This window comes from Plectrocnemia conspersa, unplaced genomic scaffold (assembly GCF_051122295.1).
Source record: "Plectrocnemia conspersa isolate PC_06_02 unplaced genomic scaffold, ASM5112229v1 ptg000008l, whole genome shotgun sequence".
In the NCBI taxonomy this organism is placed as follows: domain Eukaryota; kingdom Metazoa; phylum Arthropoda; class Insecta; order Trichoptera; family Polycentropodidae; genus Plectrocnemia; species Plectrocnemia conspersa.
The window spans coordinates 7,918,411-7,938,751 of NW_028277172.1; the positions used below are offsets into that span (position 1 = coordinate 7,918,411).

Genomic DNA, 20,341 nt, shown 5'->3' on the forward strand with positions numbered 1-20,341 from the left:
TGCCCTTCTACGAGTTAGCGCCGTATAGGAGCTAACCCCTAAACGTCAAAACGAAACGTCACTTTCGCCGACATGTGTTCGCTGAACGAATCGGACGACGAGCAAATCCTCGTAGGGAAAAGCGAAGAGGGCGAGTGCTCGGACAAATGTAGAAAGTGCGGCGGCGATGACGCGACGGTGACCCTCCGTCGCGTAGATCGCTATTGTACGCCGTGCTTCGTCGCCGCCCTCGCGCACAAGTTCAGGGCCAACTTCGGCAGGGAGAGGAGCCTCCGGTCGGGGGCCAAGGCGCTGTTGGCGCACGCCGGAGACCTTAACTGCGAGGTTCTGCTGCGTCTGGTCGGAGAGGCTCTAGACGACGCTTTGTCTCATAAGAAACTCAAACTCACCCCCGTTGTCGTGCATCTCGACGGTCGCTATATTTTATTTATTACATACTTATTTTCAACGCCTAATATTTATAATAATACGTACTTCAGAAGGATCCTTGCGTCGCGATTCGGCAGATCGAAGGAAGACCGTCGAGTCGTGCGTTTTTCCGGTCCGAATTGTACCCTTGCGCGAATCGCTTCCGAAAGAAGAGAGAGATTCGCTGGAAAAGATCGTCAGCTCCGTCCGAGACTCCACCTCCAAGCGCGACTTCCTCAAAAATCTCAGGCGGAGGCTCCTGTTGAGGATCGCACGAGAATCCGGCTGCGCCTACGTTCTGTCGGCGGAAGCGGCCGCCGATCTGGCCGCCGACTCCCTGATCAACGTTTCGCTCGGCGGCGGAGCCCACATGAGGTGCGACGTCGTAAGTCTCGATTTCCCCCGCCGATGCCGCGTATTAACTCGTTCGCCTAATTCTGATACGATTGCAGGGTTTCATGGACGACAGAGACGAAATAACGATTCTGAGGCCCATGCGGGACTTCACTTCGGAAGAGTTGGAAGCGTTCGCGGACGCTAAAAAAATCGGCCGCCGGAAGACGGTCCTCGAGAGCGACGGGTTCGCAGACCTGCAGTCTCGCATCGGGAGCTTCGTCTCAGAGCTGCAGCGCGACTTTCCGGCTACAGTTTCCACAGTCTTGAAAACCAGCAGCAAGCTGGAGACCGAAACCGAACGCGAGCCGGACCGAAAATGCGTTCTCTGCTCGGTGAGTCAAGATGACTGAATTTAACTTCAGTATTACTAAAATAGAACGATGAGAAAATATTTTAATCGCCGATTCCAAAGCTTTGACGCGTCCAGTCGAACAACAAAATAACTGAACCAAAACATAATATCCATTTAGGTAAACGTTGTTCAAAATAATTGTTTGCGCATTACAATAATAATAATTGAGCATTTAATAAATATATCTATGTTCAATAAAACATATTGAATTGAGCAACATTTTAATTATAGTGTGCATTAAACTAAATAAGCTGTGCACTAGTGTGCCGTCAGTGTAGCCGATGACACGAGACACAGTGGGTGTCGTTGACAATAATGCGACATGTTATTAAACCATAAACAAATATAATCAAAACATACATATAAAATATGTTTGTCATGCTTTGTTACTTTATTCAATTAAGGAAACCCGTTACATTTTTATTTTTGCGAATTGTCCTAGGAATACTATACAAATTTACACCTCCGTACAATATTCCCCTGGTCGTACTCATTTTCTTGCACCTACTATCCTTAAATTATCTATTTCTAGAATTAAATCTATGTACATCTTTATTTCTTATTAAATACTTCAACGTGTTATTTTCTAACATATATAAATAGTGAAACATTCATCTTCAATATTTCTCGAATGTCCAATCTTTCAATCATTCTTCTACAACTAGTAAATTTATTTTTATTTGACCACTTCATGCTCTGGTTTTTTTCAATAAGTTATCAAGAACGAACCGATTTTTTTTATTGCATTTTTATAATCTATGTATAATTGGAAAATATGTTTTTTTTCTCTTTTTTAATTAATTATTATAAAAATCGTAAGAAACGAATTTTAAAATTAACAAAATACAATATAAATATATATTATTTAGACAAACAGTTATGAAATTAGGTGTCACACTTTTCAACAATGATGCTGCATGACTTTAAGAAAAAATATATTTATAATAATAAATAGATTATCACAGATTGGAAACGACCATAACAAATTTATTGAAAACACGGTACGGCGCATAATGCTACTTCGCATTGGAAGCAACAATATTGAGTCTTTTCTGACCCTTTTTCTAAATCAAATATTATAAAAATATGTTATTACAAATTGCACAAAAATAATTATTAGTTCACTTTCAAAGTTCACAGAAATAACAAAGAATATTGACATTTATAAAACTGACGATTTATGTCGCCTAATCGCCGGCATACAAAACTTTTAAGGCTCGGGCACACAGAGAGCGATCTGTCGCAGCGGGAAGCGATATCTGACTGCGGCGACAGATGATCTGGTTGTATTATGCGACGTTGCATCAGCTCTGTCTGACTGATGCAACATCGCATAATACAACCAGATCACCTGTCGCCGCGGTCAGATATCGCTTCCCGCCGCGACAGATCGCTCTCTGTGTGCCCGAGCCTTTATGGACCACGTAACCTTAACTCGTTTCTATATATAGAAATCGCACATTTGCAAGAAGAATCATAAAGCAAAGTGCCGCCCGTGTCGGTACGAGCACGAGCATTAAGTGGATAAAACTACTCTCATTGTCCTATTTTGTAATTTATGTAACATTGTCTTATCTATTTTATTAAGCATATAATATAATGTCACACAATTATTGAATTGGGGCAATATAATACTATTTTAGATTACTTTTTCTGTATTTATTGTCCTATATCCCTATTTATCTTCTTTTTTTTTGATTATGTGATTGCAACGTTTCTTAAAAAAATATTTCATGTCTACAATTACTTTTAAATATTTTATATTATTATATAACATATCTTTATTATTAATAAACATACATTTAGTTTCAATACATTATTTTTTAACTATCTTTCTATTATACTTAATTCGTCATTTAAGGTTCTACAACTTCTTTAACACTATCACCTATGCAATAAATTAAGAAATCGTTTGCGAACAGATGCATTTTACATTTTTTATTATTATTTATTATATCATTAATATATAATATAAACAACAACAGTACTAATTTAGACCCCTGCGGAACACCATTTTATTATTTTCTCTTTGTAATAAGCAGAATTTATTTTAACCTTTTTAAATTATTATTAAACCATCTTAAAACCATTTCACTTATACTAATTTGTTTAACATTATACTTTTGTTATTGTTTCGAAAGCTCTCTTGTAATCCAAGAAAACTACTCCAATAATTTTGTTCCTAATCCTCTTTTTAAATAGATTTGTCGCAGAGTTATTGATGGGATGTTCACTGCTCTGACCGACACGCCTAATCTGTCCAACAATTAAATGAAAAACTTTTTATAGTTAACCAATAACTTGTCGCATTATAATAACCCGTCCAAAGCTGCTTAGCTTCCGACATTAACGCACGGTTTATTTATTTGAATGCACACTATAAATAAAATGTTGCTCAATCTAATATTTTTTATTTAAATTCAAATATACGCATCTTAAAATAATTCCCTTTTATCCCTACAGTGCATATTTGAATCGTTATGCATTTTTACGTATAACTTTTTGCTAAACTTGTTTGATCCTACGAATACAGATTAATTTAAATATGATTCATCGGTTTATCTTATGATTCATTTCTGAAAATCAAAACAGTTCGTAGCCCGTATACTTTCGGTGGGTGAACATTGCTGACGATTTTGTGCTGCTTTATAAAAGAATAACTTCGAGTGCTTCTTTAAAGGTATGTTCATTTTTTTATATGCTATAGTATCTATCTTTTATTATTATGTTGTGATCTAACATACTTGACGATGCATATATGCATTGCTGTGCGATTGTGAATATGAAATATTTTCTTTAGTTATAAGTTGAATTTTTTTTAAATTGAGTTTTTATTATTTATTTTATATGCCTTTTAATACAAAAATGACCCGATTCGATCTAATTGAAAATATACCTGATAGCAGCGGCGATGAATTAAAAGAAGAAAGCGAAGAGGAAGATAACGAAATTATTTCGTGAATATTTAGAAACTAATGATATTTCAGAAATGGCAATTGTGGTGCCTCCCGTTGAAAATTCACAAATAGAATATGAAGAATCCTTTCAATTTGAAAAAGAACCTTCTACTTCACAAATTGGAGATAATTTGACCACTTCTAAAGATAGACATTTATTATGGAAAAAAAAATAGTATTTCGAATCTATCAACTACATTTATAGGGAGTACTGTACTGCCAGAATCAATGAGAAATCCATATTAATTTTTAAAATATTTTTTCGGAAATAAATTAATGGAGAAAATTGTAAAAGAAACTATAAAATACAGAGTTCAACAGAATCCTGCTAAAGCTCTCGAATTTTCGAAAAGATTTAATGAAATACATCAGAATTGTTATATTCACTTAGATTTCGAAAAAATCTGCATTTTAACAAGTACTGAAAACAAATTAGAGATAAATTGAGGCCAATTAAAGATTCCATTTCAAATATTTTTTAACGGTTCCATTCCAATGGAAGAAATGTTATCCTTAGATAGGCAAATATGTGCTACGAAATCTCACCATCACCTGAAGCAATATTTGCTATTAAAACCACACATGGGATATAAATTATTCGTCTATTCAAGAGTTTCCGGATTTTGCTACAAATTTGAAATCTATACGGGGATGAAAAATAATCCTGAAAATGCTTTCCAGGCGAACCAAAAATTGGAGGCAACAGCAACGTTGTTATGCGATTGTCGAGAGAAATACTGAAGCATTGTAACTATAAATTATATTTTACATCTATGCCATCAATCAGAAGTTTGGCAAATAATGGTATTCTTTCTTTGGGAACTGTGAGGCGAAATCGTATACCTTCCTGTAAAATGCCCATTGAATCTGAAACGAAAAAAATTGAAAGGGGAACAACAGAAAAATTTATAACAGATTTTGAAGGCGTACAGATAAGTAACGTCTATTGGACAGATCAAAATTGCTCCTATTTGTGGGTATAGATCACATTACTATGGTAAAATTTAAAAAAATTAAAATAACTTGCCCTGCCGTAACGGGTGAGGTTGGTTTATTGGATAGTATGATTGACTGTTATAAAATTAAAATGCGTTTATTTTACCATTTATTGGATTTTACAATAATTAATTCATGGTTTCTTATGCATAGATGTAATGGTGGAAATAATTCGATGAAATTAGCAGATTTTAGATTGAAATTAGCACACACTTTGTGCACAATTGGATTCCCTTCTTCAGTTAAACAAGGAAGACCATCGGGCTTACAAGAAAAAATTGATTTGAAGAGAAGCAAACCAAAAATCGATTGCAATGTAAATTTCCTTCCTGTAAAGCAGACATATGTAATTTGCGAAAAATATAATGTAGCGCTATGCATATATAAATCAATCATAACTTTTAATAAAACATAAAAATATTTTTTTTATTATTTTTCCTGTAATAATTCCCACTGATTAAAATATATTTTTTTTTAAATAAAAAACCACACTGTAGAGTTAAATCGCACCCGTTCAAAACTATAGAAGCTACCTACCTACCCATTCAGTGTGAATGTCGGTACAAGAGCGAAGCTAGTATTTCTTGATTGTGGGATTGAGTTTGAACAGTATAAAAACTCCGAGAATCAAATTCGCTGTCAATCGTCAGCGAATTTGATTTTATTTTAATAGAATTTCAGTTTATCGAGCTGTTCAGCAAGATATTTTCAATCGAAAAAATTAAAATTAAATCTGACCGTTGTCATAAAAACAATTATTTGAACATGAGCAACAATGTCACAATGCATGTTTGTATTACTGTCGAACGTTTCCCAAGATACGAAATAACTCTGATTTGAAAACATTTGATGAATAAATATTTGCGTTGTCGGTTTCAGTCAAATTTGGAGACGGTCCGGAGTGAATGCAGCGCCGTCGGAGCCGTGGAATACTCGGAAAAGGTGTCGCAGAGCTGCGGCGGTCGGTGCGATTGCGCCAAAGAACGAGATCTTTTGGAGTTTTTCTGCTACAGGTGCAGACTGATGAACGTATCTTCACTGCCAGCGTCGGTGCTCTCGGAAGCTCGGGAGAGACGCAGCAGGACGAGCGCGTTGGAGAAGATTAAAGATTTTCTTTTGTAACGATAATAATATAAATAAAACGAGACCATAAACTGTTATATTACATACGTTTTTATTTTATCGAGGAATACAAAGTTTTAGTCGGGAAAGAAAGAGAGATTTGTCCATATGTATATATGTACATATTGTAAACGTCCGCTTAAAAAAATAACAACACTACTCGGCCGACGGCAGCGGCGCTTGGACGTTGCCGGGCGGCGGCGAGATGGAGAGGCCGGCGCGCACCTTGACTGGGTCTGTAACAGAAGGTATCGTATTAGGTTAGGTCAGGTTGGCGAAGGAGCCGATTCGACGATAGTCAACTGACAGAAATACGGGTGCTCCATGGCCTCGTGCGCAGTGAGGCGGTCGTAGTGGTCGTAGCGCAGCAGGCGGTCGAGAAAGTCGAGCGCCTCGGCGGTGATGAGGTGGTGGTTGTCAGTGTTGACGAACCTGTCCCAGCGCTTTCGCGAGTGTCTGTGGAGTTGCAAAGAGGTGAGCAAGTAGAGCGATAATAGGAAAAGCAAATTAATTACCGGCCCATCAGCTCGTGGAAGCGCGGGTCTAACTCGATGTGGTACTTGTCGAGGTAGTCGAAGAGCTCCTCGGTGCCGAGCACCTTTGTGATGCGCACCAGCTGGTCGTAGTTGTCGTGGCCGTGAAAGAAGGGCTCCTTGCGGAAGATCATGGAGGCGAGCATGCAACCGAGCGACCACATGTCGAGCGAGTAGTCGTACATCTGGTAGTCGACGAGCAGCTCGGGCCCCTTGAAGTAGCGCGAGGCGACGCGCACGTTGTACTCCTGGCCCGGGTGGTAGAACTCGGCCAGGCCCCAGTCGATGAGGCGCAGCTTGCGGTTCTCGTGGTCGATCATCACGTTGTGCGGCTTGACGTCGCGGTGCATGATGCCCATCGAGTGGCAGTAGTCGAGCGCCTTCAGCAGCTCGTACAGGTAATAGCGGATGTCGTAGTCCGACAGCGTCTGGTACAAGTGTTTAAAGTCCGAGTTGTTGACGTGTTCGAAGATGAGCGCCGGAGTGCGCGACACGGGGTCCTTGACGACCGCCTGCAGCGTGATGATGTTGGTGCCGCCCGTCAGGTTCTCCAAAATCTTGATTTCGCGCTTGATCTTCTTCTTCTTCACCGGCTTCAGGATCTTGACGACGCAGCGCTCGTTGCCGGAGATGGCCTCGAACACTTCCGAGTACTTGCCGCGCCCCAGCTTGCGCACCAGCTGGTAGTCATCCTGGTTGCCCCAGTTCACCACGTAGTTCTCGTAGTCCCAGTAGTCGCGCGGCTTGTTCGAGTTCACGTCGGAGTAGACGCGCGCCTTCGACGGCAGCGCCATCACTGCAAAGCGCCTCCTCGTTACCGACCGCACCCGCACGAACAGAACCCCGCTCGGCTCATGCCCCGCTTCGCTCTCGGCGGACGGCGGACGGCGAACGGCGGACGACGGACGACGGCCCGCTGCCGAGGCGCGAGGCGCGAGCCGGCGAACAAGATGGCCGCCGCCCGCGAGGTCCGCGAGCCGCCCGTCCGCTAGGAGCTAACGGAGGGGCTAACTATTTATACCTAATATTCGATTACAATCGAGTCGCTATTATTCGCCAATTTATTTAGACCGATTTTTAAAAAAAAATTTGCAGTTCTGGGAGCTAACGGAAGGATTAATCCGAAGGGTCGACGCTAACGAACCATACTCGACGAGCAGCAGCGCTAAACCCGCGGCCGCCAGCGGCCGCATCTCGACGGGCAGTGGCTCTGAATAGATCGTTCGCTAATATTAGATCGAACTAAATCGCCGCGAATCGACTGCAACGATTAAATAAAAAGCGTATTTATTACGCCTGTCTGTTAAAAACACTATTTACGTAACGATCTAAAAATTTTATACTCGTCGAAAGGGCGATGAATCTTACATTGTTTATGTGATGATTTGCATCGATTCGGACGTCATTTGAATGTGGGCAGATAATGTCTCTTGCCCACCCCCCATTGAATGCATGTCATCTAATGAAATATTATGAATCTTAATGAAATCGAAATATTTAAAAAAAAGGACCAAAAGCTAAAATCACGTCCCTGATTCTAAGCCACAAATTTTTGGGTTATCTATCAAAGAAAATATAAAAAAGCAGTCTCAAACCTATCCCGAAAATATTTTTTTGTATTGTTCTCAGTAGTACAGTTAAAACTACCTCCTAAAATAATTTGGGCTCGGATAGTAATTTTGAAGAAAGTTTTATGCATCTGCTTATGTTGAAATTACTTTAAAAATAAAAGAAAAGGAAAATACATTGGGTTCATCCAGGTAATAAGTTAAGAGGAAGTAGAAGCAAATTCTATTGCCTAGTGAAAGAACTAGAGAGCGGCGAGAAAAGATTCCATCTCTATTTCAATTCGCGCCACATCACCCCCACCGCCGCTGCTCTGGCGGCGATCGGAACCAAGCAATCGCCGACACGACACAACGCGCCACACCACGCCACGACACATTTCTAATGCGTTACGACATTCCGAGCCACGATCATGTAATTCTACCTTAACTCACTGCAACGAATCCTTTTCTGACCTCACTTAAATGCACAAACAATTCGTTCTATGTTAAATATCACCCTATTTCTACTAGTGAACATATATTTAAACTGATTAAAATGCGCTAGTGATATTATACTCCGCTCTAAAATGTCTATGAAACTCAATTTGACAATTGCGAATCGTCCATTTGCTGTTCAAACCCAAACCTAACCTAATAAAAGTTCTACAACGAATTATAGTTTTAGAGCTTTCATTAGGTCAAAGCGAAAATATAAATCAAGCCAACCCATCTCTCAGGGGAAAAATAAGTGGAAGAAGTGCAGACAGATGTCGCATCTCGTATATTGCTCTTGGATATTAGAGCAATATACGAGACAATAGTTATCTCTATCAATGTTACTACGAACTGATATAAGAATATTGGTCAAAATATATTTGAACCGAATTTTGGTCAAGAGGAGAGCACAAAAACAATTATCAAAATTGTCAAAAGCAATATAATTGTGTCGGCGCCATTTCAGTGGGACAGCGCCGACACGATTTTATTATTTTTGTTGTTGATTTTTGACTTCTGAGAAGGGATAATTGTTAATTCGCTCAAAATTCGGTTTAGATATGCTTCATTCGAATTTCGCTTATTGTTAAGTCATTATATTGATATAACACAATAAACAGGGAACCCCTTTAATTTGGCCAAAAAAATGCATGTCATTTAATAAAATACTAAGAATCTTAATTATATGATAATATTGAAAAAACGACTACGGATTAGCCAACTTTTGCTTCCCCTTGATAAAAGCTGAAATAACGTGCATGGCGTAGGGCCACTTTTTATGCGGCAGCCTGCGCCTTCGCCGAGAGTCGAGCCGATCGCTGCATGCGAAGTCGCGGGGCTGGATTTTATGGGCCCGTTCGGCAGCGACGCGATTCTCAAATCGACAACGATACGTTTTTGGACGTTCGTATCGTTCTGCAAACTCATATCACGTTAAGCTAAGGAAAAATGATTTAATTTATATTTAAATTATAGAATTTAAAAATATATAAGCAATAATACTATTATATAACTCGAGTCTAGAAACGTAAGAGTTTATCGGCGGGGCGGTAAAAAAATAAAACATTCCGTTTCGATATACTTCAGTAAAAAATCACGACTCACTGTTGGATGGCAAACGTTTTGTAATCAAATGATTCAAATAATATGTAGGGAGCCTATTGATATATATTTTTGTTTAGATTTTATTATGGCCAAAATTTGACGGCACTCTGGTAGCACTGGCGTGACGGACCTCTTCTCTTGGCAACTTCGGCGGGCTTGTGCACCGTCTGCTCACATACTTAATTATAACGTGTAACTATTAATACTCTTAAATAAAATACTACTGCAGCGGGTTAATCGGTGCCTAATTGCCACCCGTCATCTTTCGCCAAAAATGTAACGAACCGAAAATTTGAAAAGTCGCTCGATAATATCGACGACGGTACGCGAATTTCGGTAAAATATAAGATATATAAATAATAATACAAGAAAACCGATACTTTACGACAGCGTTGGTCAGAACATTTAAAGCAAATCTTGTTGCCAATTTATATAATCCTTCTTTTAATTAGATTCGTTGCATAGAATTATTCATTCATTTAATTTGCGGTGTTCGCTGTTATGAACAACCCTCGCCCGCTGCCGCTCGTTCGCACTTAACCTGTTTAAATCTTAGAACATATTTATGTAGTAAAACGTTGTTGGCCGTTTTCATAGCCGTTAAAGCCAGACGTAACGTGACGCAACGGAGAGTTCATAACCATTGGTTTCTGGGCATAGCGCCGAATTCTAAACAAGTACTAAAAACAGATTTGAAAATACTGTATTTTTTTTACGAATTTTCTGTCGTCGACGACAATTTAGTTTCTATAAAAATAATATCTTGAAGTTAGTTTTAGACTTATACATTAGGTTTGGTAGTAAAAACTTTAGAGATTTCCGCTGTATACACATAATCGAGAATATCTGACAGCGACGCGATCGATATTGAATCTTCTAGCATTTTCACAAAATTTGAGGAAACTATATTAACGCGTATGCGTTTACGGCTGACCCGAAACATTCTACCGATTCGTTAAAATGCAATAAACGCATGTGAGAAAGTTTTCTTTTATTGGCCCATTTCACTGAGGCCCACTTTAATTTATATATCCCCATATTAGATTTGAATGGTTCTAGGACACTAACCCCCTGGACATTTACCCCCCGGACAATAACATCCCGTCAATACCACTCTGGACATTAACCCCACGTACAAATAACCCCCTGACAATTAACCCCCCGACAATTTACCCCCGTGCAAATAACCCCCCGACAATTAACCCCCGCCACGTATAATATTTTAGGGACGGTGATGATGGCTGGTGGCAATGAGACACAGATTGAGCCGCTGCAGTAATATATTTATTGACGGTTACAGTGTTTACATTACAAGGGGCGCGGACGCGCGTCGGCACGCGTCCGAACCCTTACAGGCTTGCCGGTCGAGAGAGCGAAAACCGTCACAACAGTGCTACTTCAGCGCCGACCAGTTTTGGCCATAACAAATCTATATTGGCTTCCATAATATAATATAAGATAATACAGATATTAATTAACACGTTTCGTGTAGCTCTATTATTATTATTTTAATAATTTATTTAGGTTAATAGCTAATCTTTACATCAAACAAATTTGAACTTAATATATATGAATAATATATAACATAAACAGAAAATAAAAATAAACATAAAAAAAATACTTTATATTATAATTTATTTCTTAATGTACCAAAGTGTTTTTTTATTCCATCTAAGAAACCCGTTATAGTTTTGTTTTTGCGGATTGTCTTTGGAATACTAGTATATAAATTAACACCTCCGTACATAATTCCCCTAGCCGTACTCGTTTTATTTTACCTAAATATCTTTAAATTTTCACTATTTCTAGTATTAAATTTATATACATCTTTATTTCTTATTAAATACTTGGTAAAATACTCTGGTAACAAATTATTTTCAAACTTATATATAAATACTAAAACATATTCAATATTTCTTGAACATTCAACCATTCCAATCTATCAATCATACTTTTACAATTAGTAAATCTATTTTTATTTAAGACTACTCTCATTGCCCTATTTTGCAACATTTGTTGTCTAATTTATTTAACATATCTAATATTGTTGCACAATAATTAAAATAGGCCAATATTATACTATTGTATTTTTTTGTGTTTATACCTAACATGTTTCTCATTCTAGATAATATACATATTTACTATTTTTTTTTAATATGTAATTACAACTTAATAAAACATATAATAACGCCATTACCAAAGTTTAACTGTATTATAAATATGTATCTGCCTAAAGAAAGATAAATATTATTTTTTTAAGGCCACAATCTTTCTTCTCAGCGTAAATTACAATTTATATATGTATAATTAATTATTCTCTCTCTCTCTCGTAAATATGTTAGTTTTATTAATATTTTAAAGATTCTGTATTTCTTGAGTGAAATAAATTATTATTTATTATTTATTTATTTTATTTTATTAATTTATTTAGCTTAATAGCTAATCTTTACATCTAACAAATTTAGTAAACATATATAAAATATATAAAAAATACATAACAGAAAGAAAAAATATACAATAATAAAGACTTAATACTATAATATTTTATTTCTATATGTACGAAGGTGTTTTTTTATTCCATTTATAAAACCCGTTATATTTTTGCTGTTTCGGATTTCTCTTGGAAGACTATTATATAAATTAAAACCTCCGTACATAATTCCCCTAGCCGTACTCGTTTTCTTATACTTAATTATCTTTAAATTTTCTCTATTTCTAGTATTATATTTATGTACATCTTTATTTCTTATTAAATACTTATTAAAATAGTGTGGTAACATATTATTTTCTAACTTATATATAAATACTAAAACATTCATACTCAATATTTCTTGAACATTCAACCATTCTAATCTATCAATCATACTTTTACAATTAGTTAATCTATTTTTATTTAAGATTACTCTCATTGCCCTATTTTGTAATTTTTGCAACATTTGTTTATCTAATTTATTCAACATATTTAATAGTGTTGCACAATAATTAAAATGGGGCAATATTATACTATTGTAAATTAATTTTTTTGTATTTATACTTAATATATTTCTTAATCTAGATAATAAACCTATTTTTCTACTAATTTTTTTTAATATGTAATTACAATGTTCTTTAAAGTTTAATTTTGTATCAACAATTACTCCTAAATATTTTATATTATCCACTATTTCTATATTAGAGTTATTTATTACTATTTTGGTACTATCATCTAACACATTTTTATAATTAATAAACATACATTTAGTTTTATTCTCATTTAATTTAAGTACATTATTCTTTAACCATATCTCTAACACACCTAATTCATCATTCAAATTACTCACAACTTCTTCAATGTTATCACCCATGCAATAGATCAATGTGTCATCCGCAAATAGATGAACTTTACATTTTCTTACGTTATTAACTATATCATTCATATATAAAACAAACAACAATGGTCCCAATTTAGACCCTTGTGGTACTCCATAATACACTAACCTCTCTTCAGAACATACATTATTTATCTTAACTTTTTGTTTTCTTTTATATAAGTAATTATTAAACCATCTCAAAACTATATCACTTATACCTATACTCTCCAATTTCTTCAACATTATTTCTCTGTCTATTGTTTCGAAGGCTCTCTTGAAATCCAAGAAAACTGCTCCAATGATTTTGTTTGTATCCTTAGCCAACAGCCAATCATTTATCACTACTTGTAATGCAGTTTCAGTGGAATGCTTTTCTCTGAATCCCGATTGTTGTTCACATATTATGTTTTGAGAAGTAATAAATTCCTTTAATTGTTTGATTACTACTTCTTCTATTATTTTTTCTATACACGGTAGCATGTTGATTGGTCTCATTTCTTCAACTTTTTTACTATTTTTTATTTTAGGTATAGGTACAATAGTAGCAATCTTTAAATTTTCAGGCATTTCTCCTAAGGAGAGTGCTTTATTTATTAAATAATTTAATTTAGTTCCTATTATTTCCCATGTTTCTTTAATTATATTTATATCTAGTTCATCAGTACTAGTTCCTTTTTTAAATTTACATATTATGTTATGAATTTCATCTAATGATACTGATTTAAATTTACTAAATTTTACAATTATTGTTTTATTATTATATTGTACTAAATTACTAATCCTTGGTATTGAATTTACAATTTCTTCTATGCTCTCAATGTAATATGTATTCATTTTTTCTGCCATTATATAAGGATCTTGATATATATTTCCATTAATTTCCATTTTTATTATGTCGTTTTTCTGAGTTGGATTAATTAATTGTTTTATTGATTTCCACATCTTATTTGGATCATTTTGTATTTCATCTATCAATTTTTCATACCATTTCTTTTTAGCCATTCTTAATACTTTGACTGCCATATTTCTACATTGTGTGTATGTTTTCCATTTTTCATTAAAGACTTTATATTCTATTTGTTCTGTTTTTAATATTTGAAAAATTTTGTATGACTCATCTCTTTTCTTTATAGCATTTTTAACATCATCATTAAACCACGGTTTTGGGTTGTATCGATATTCCTTTTTAAAATTATATTGACTTTTTGTTTTACAATCTACTATATTCTTATAAATTTTGTTCCATATCCTATTAACATCCATATTATCTACATTCCAGTCACATTTTTGTAATTCTAATCTTAATTTATTAAAATTAATTTTTTTAATTATATCAATTTTTTTTGTTTTTTTAAACTTAAGTTCATTATGTTTTTCTATATAAATATATACAATTGAATGGTCAGTTATTCTTGGAGTTGATTTTACTTCACAATAAATTTTTTTGTTGTTGGTAAATACTAAATCTATTAATGTGCTCGATCTATTATTAGTCCTTGTATTTTCTTTGACACATTGTCTTAAACCAAATATATTTGATATTTTTTCTAATTTTGCTGTGTAAAAATCTTCACATTTGTTCCAATTAAAATTCCAATCTCCAATTATTGATACTGCCCATTCGTATTAAACACTATTTTATTAAAATAATGACCATTTATTATTATTAGGGGGGTTTTGACGGGGGGGTTATTGTCCGGGGGGTAAATGTCCAGGGGGTATTTGTCCTGATACCAAGTTTTTTAGACCCAGACCCGTCGGGTCCAAAAAACTCGGATTTTCTCAAACCCTAATTACGACTTACAATAAATGAGAATTTAATGAAGCATAATTATCCCTCCTCATAAGTCAAAAATCCACGCCAAAAATAATAAAATCGTGCCGTTGCCGTTGCAGTGAGAACGTTGCTCTCTTACTGACCAAAATTCGGTTTGAATAAACTTTATTCAGCCCTTTTATACCAGAAGTCCATAGTAATATCGGTAAGGATAGCTATAATATTTTTAATACATAGTGTAAAAGCAAAGAAACTATTTTGCAATATGCAATATTTGACATTTGCCTGTAGTTCTTGTTCCGTTTATTTTGTCTTGAGGTAAATATTTTGGACTAGATCTAATGAAAGTTCTAAAACTGTAGTTGAACTCGAAGTTGAATTCTTCAATTGTATAGTAGACAAGACAACCAACGTAATTGAAGTTATATTTGATAACCTGAAATATTATGGATCCTTTTTTGAATACCATCAATGGTTTAATAAATGTTTCGCCTGAAGCATTGATATAAGATTGCAAAAAAATAGACCAAAATTTGAAATTTTGAACAATCTTTGAAATTTTTCAAAATTATACAGCATTAAAAACCATTTTAGATCACGAATGACCGAAGAAAGATGAAAAGGGCTTTCAATTTTATCTATCGAAACTGAGATGGCATATGAGCTCGTTTGCAGGAAACTGTCAATGATTTTGCAAACATAAAAGAAAGAAAAGTTAAATTTATATAGTGTTTAAAGTATATTCTAAATTTAAATGATATTACTTCGAAAAATAGTAAAAGCGCTATTTTTAACTCTGCTTATAGGCAGCACATAGCCTAGGGATGTCACTGCCCACAACGACAGTTTTATACAAACACAATTAATAAGATAAATTCAAACAATAACGTAATCGCCAGTTCGACATCTTATATATAATTGTTCTAATATATAATAATTGTTTTTCACCATTCAGTTCAGTTCAGATTCCTAAGGAAATTTGTTTCTATTGGTGAGAATATGCTATCACTATCAGCAATTCCCAAAGTAGGTATCCTTAATTTCAACGTTAACGAGCTTTTAACAATTTATGTCTGCAAAAGTTAATTGTTGTTTAATATCGACAAAAATCAGCTAATTAGATTTATGATCCTTGTTTTTCTCAATTTTTTATTGAACCCCGAAGTCGAAAAAATATTAGCGAACTATGTATTTTTTTGCAGATAATATTATGATTGAACTAAAGAAAAAAATGTCGATATCGACTGTTGCTCTATTCACTCACCTATAAATGATACAATACTGATGTGTCTGATTTGACATAAAGTTTGACCAAAAGAAGTGGCGAACTATATTTAAAATAAGTCCGGGATGATAAAAAATAAAAGTATTTATTATAAATTCAAGCGCTCGAAGGAGACAATTTGAAATAGATGACATTAGCAGAAATGTTCAAGCAAAACGACAGCAGGTTGCGTGCTTATTACATTTCGTTACTGATTGCTAAATCGGGAAAATTGCATAGTTAGCGAAAACTTATACCTAATCTAGTGTCTGATATTATCGACAAAATTCCTTTGAGCATCAATACAGTGCAAAGAAGAAAAAATGCTAACAATTTTTGTATAATTTGCTAAAAATTCGCGAACTAATGCTGTGTATTGAAAATTAAAAATTTAGTCACTCGCTGCTTCATACGAAACGTCGAGTTCAACGTTTTGAACAATGACATATACTTTTTTTCATAAATTATATTTAAAAAAATCATGCTTGATGACTCATTTTTGTAAAGATCACTTCCTACACGTCTCCATCTGGCTAAGGTTAGCTGCGAGGCGTCGAGAATGCTCGAGTTTTATCATGCAGAATGACAGTCACTTTAATAAACTATTAGGGATCTGCGTTTCATACGACACTTGGTATGAAGCGTCAGCGAGGCAAAGTACTTCTTATCGTTAAAGAAAATTTCTCAGGTGTCTTCACGAGAGGGAGTATCTGTGTATGTATACTATAGTCTATTTATTTTCAAGAGTCAGTGCGCAAGAACATTGTTTAACGCGTAATCAAAATGTGCTCTTAAATTTCTGCCCTGTGATTGGTCGTTCTCAATGAAACGATTGATCTTACGGCGAACGACCAATCACAGGGCAGAAATTTAAAAGTATGTTATGATTACGCGTTAAACAATGTTCTTGCGCACTGACTCTTGAAAATAAATAGACTATAGTGCTTTTATACTGGAGCTCTCGGATTTAACTCCCCATCTTCTCGACGTAATGTCTATGCCACGAAACACTAAAAATGGTTAGGAATGGATACACAAGCCCTAAAATCTCAAAAAGTTAGGTAACTGTTGAATAAATCCATATTTACAAATTTTCAAAAATAATATATGTGTATATTATAAAGTTAAAATTAGAATAATTAATAAATAGCTGTCATCGCATAATCTAAAATTAATAAACATGTTTTGAAATGAGATTTTAATGTCTATATGAAAATAGGAAAAATTCCATATTATCATATAGACGATAGTATTGTTTCACAAGATAAGCCCTGATATGATAAATGGTATTGAATCGAGATAAGTATGATAATAAGAGCAAGTTGAAAATGCAATATTTTATTAATAAGTCCATGTATAAAATTGATTGTCGAATTCATAAAATAGTAAATATATCAAAAGGAGATTTTATATTTAAATATATGATTTAGTTCTCTTTTATAATCCTAATTGTAAAAACGGGCCTGCGCCCATTGGAGTCTAAGTCCGTATGAAGAAAGGCCTGATGAAAAACTTGAACGTTAGCTTCTTCTTGTCGACGAAGTTCTTGAGCACGAACAGAGGCACGGCGACGCAGTTGCCCGAGTCGAAGACTGAGTCGGACGAGACGTCGGCAGAGCGGCAGCCGTCGGACATGGACAGAGTCTTCTTGGGGTTCTTGTTCATGAACAGGTCGATCTGGTACTTCCACTTGTTGGCCTCCTTTTCTGAACCCACGTACTGCACGGTCCAGAACGCCAGGCTTCTGGCCGGGTCGATCTTGACTCGGTACAAGAAGAGCTTGTCTTTGTCGATTTTGACCAATCGCATGTCCGAGTCGCTTTCGAACGGGTCGAAGTTCTCGAAAGTAATCTGCTCTCCCGGCTGCAGGTATGCCGTCTTGCCGTGAACCTCTCCGAAGTGGTTGGGGAGCTTTTTTTTGTCGCCTGAAAGCCGAGTTAATGTAAAATAAGAGTAATTGAATTAAACGAGTTTAATACGGACCGTTCCACATGCAGGTATCGGAAGTCTTGCCGAAGGGACAGAGGATCTGGCGGTAGTCGCAGTCTTCGAAGTGCGCCTTCATGCGCTCTTCGATGGTGACGAAGCTGCATCCGTGTCCGGCGTTGGGGCACATCTTGCTGACCTGTGATTATAATATGCGAGGTGTTAAGCGAGTAGAAAACGTATGTAGAAACCGGCAAAAGACGAGATGCGAAGGATCACCGAGAGGGAGACGGACTCGAGGCCAAAGTTCCTCTGACCGGTCATGGGCGTCTGACACTGGGGACATTTTCCATCGGGCACGGACTTCCTGCACGTCGCGCACAGGTTGTGGCCCGTCTGGCACAGGAAGATGGGCGAGCTCATGAACTCGAAGCAAACCGGGCAGTCGAGCGTCTCGTAGACGCCCTTCAGGGGGTCCCTATCGACACGAACAAAAGTTGTGAATCCCCGTCGACACAAAGAAAAGTTAACGAAGAAAAGAAAGGGCTCACAAGCTCAGGCCGGTGAGGTCGGGCGTGGAGATGGAAGCGCTCGGCTGGCGCTTGGGCTTGGGCTTCGGACCCGGCTTCTTTACGAACTGGTTGGGCCGGCTGGGACCGGGCCCGCCCTTACCGGGAGGTCCCGGCGGCCCCCCCTGGGGCGTTTTCGGGTTGCTGGCCATCACGCAGAAAACTTTCGTAAACGCGAGTGTTGCCACTGACCGCCGCTGCCGCTCTTATCGGCGCGGCGCCGCGTATTAATACCGATACCTAAGGTGACCACATTTTATCGACCTTTAAGATACGATTCATTGAAGACTATGTACGTCCAGGGCCGGCCCTAGGCTATTTGGCGCCCCAGGAAAAAACTAAATTGGCGCCCCCCCCTATTAATACTTGAGCGCAAAAATATAATTCAAATTAAATAAATAATATATTATATTTAACAACATGCTCTTTTTTACGATTGTGGGTATTTAAGAATTTATTTTTTGTTGTGATTTTTTATCAGATTATATTCCTTAACAATATTGTTTGATAATTTTAAGTGAATATTGCGCCTTTATTTGGTATCACGGCGCCCCACAAAATCTAGCGCCCCAGGCGATCGCCTGTATTGCCTGCCCCTCGGGCCGGCCCTGTGTACGTCCAAAATAGAACGGAGAGATACTAGATGCGCTCATTTATAGAGAGTTCAAATGCCGGACACGAGAGATCAGAGTCGTAAGAGATTCAGATTTGGATTTTGGATTTCGGAAAAAAATACATAAATGTGAATTTTCACATTCAAGGGGAGGGGAGCAAACGCCTTCCCTCGCAAGTGATGTCATATTATATCAACTATTTATATAATGGAGTTATCTACCATGCATGCGGTATATGCAGCGCATGCCTTGGAATTGTAATACGATTCTAAAAATTAAATATTTTTATCATTATTTTTATTCATTTTTTTAATTTACGTAATTATGAAACGCAAACGCTCAGAAAATCGGCCACACATTCCCCTCAAGAGAACGGCTGAAGAGCGGGCGGGCGTAGTCGATACACGTGCGCCATGCTCATCGCGAGTGGAATTTGTCGCACATGCGCACTATTACTGCGAACAGATATATTATTTCCAAATTAATTGACGTGATTTGCTTTTTATCTAAAGAGAACAAGAACAAGAACTTTCTTTTCGAGGACATTTTGAAAATAATAATACCGTAAATTAAGGCAACTATGTTGAATTATTGTATTTTCTAAGCAAATCAGACACATTATTAAAAAAAATGAGAATAGATTGTCAGCTCTTGCATAAATATCATTCGAAAAAAAACTTTTTGACAAATTAAATAAAGACTATATATTGTATGATGCGGTTATTGCTGACGTTTGTAGGAAGGAGCGTCGAATAAAATTAATTTTCAAAAAATAAATACATAATATGTTTATAAAATAAACAAAATAAATTTAAAAATATAATTTTTATTCCCTCCCCCAAAACGCATGCCACAGTTATCTACCTATTATTTATTTATATTAAATACATTATTTTTATCTACATATATTTAATACGTTAGTTATCTACAT

General features: G+C 36.1%; 3 protein-coding genes across 3 annotated transcripts; 1 reads left to right on the top strand and 2 right to left on the bottom strand.

Moving 5' to 3' along the window:
* Nucleotides 1-60: 60 nt before the first annotated feature.
* On the top strand, nucleotides 61-6,274 carry Ctu2 (Cytosolic thiouridylase subunit 2). The gene is made up of 4 exons (XM_088189202.1): nucleotides 61-412; nucleotides 480-793; nucleotides 861-1,136; nucleotides 5,989-6,274. The coding sequence occupies exons 1-4, from the start codon at nucleotides 73-75 to the stop codon at nucleotides 6,229-6,231; spliced, it is 1,173 nt and encodes a 390-aa protein (XP_088045328.1). The 5' UTR covers nucleotides 61-72; the 3' UTR covers nucleotides 6,232-6,274.
* CkIIalpha (casein kinase II subunit alpha) lies at nucleotides 6,262-7,711 on the bottom strand. Its single transcript, XM_088189205.1, has 3 exons — nucleotides 6,747-7,711; nucleotides 6,539-6,687; nucleotides 6,262-6,467 (listed from the first exon to the last, which is right to left on the bottom strand). Exons 1-3 carry the CDS (start codon nucleotides 7,556-7,558, stop codon nucleotides 6,388-6,390), a joined length of 1,041 nt encoding a protein of 346 aa, XP_088045331.1. The 5' UTR covers nucleotides 7,559-7,711; the 3' UTR covers nucleotides 6,262-6,387.
* A 9,915-nt stretch (nucleotides 7,712-17,626) lies between these two features.
* LOC148232882 (uncharacterized) lies at nucleotides 17,627-19,004 on the bottom strand. Its single transcript, XM_088189178.1, has 4 exons — nucleotides 18,779-19,004; nucleotides 18,507-18,705; nucleotides 18,285-18,426; nucleotides 17,627-18,226 (listed from the first exon to the last, which is right to left on the bottom strand). The coding sequence occupies exons 1-4, from the start codon at nucleotides 18,946-18,948 to the stop codon at nucleotides 17,781-17,783; spliced, it is 957 nt and encodes a 318-aa protein (XP_088045304.1). The 5' UTR covers nucleotides 18,949-19,004; the 3' UTR covers nucleotides 17,627-17,780.
* Between the last annotated feature and the right edge of the window lie 1,337 nt (nucleotides 19,005-20,341).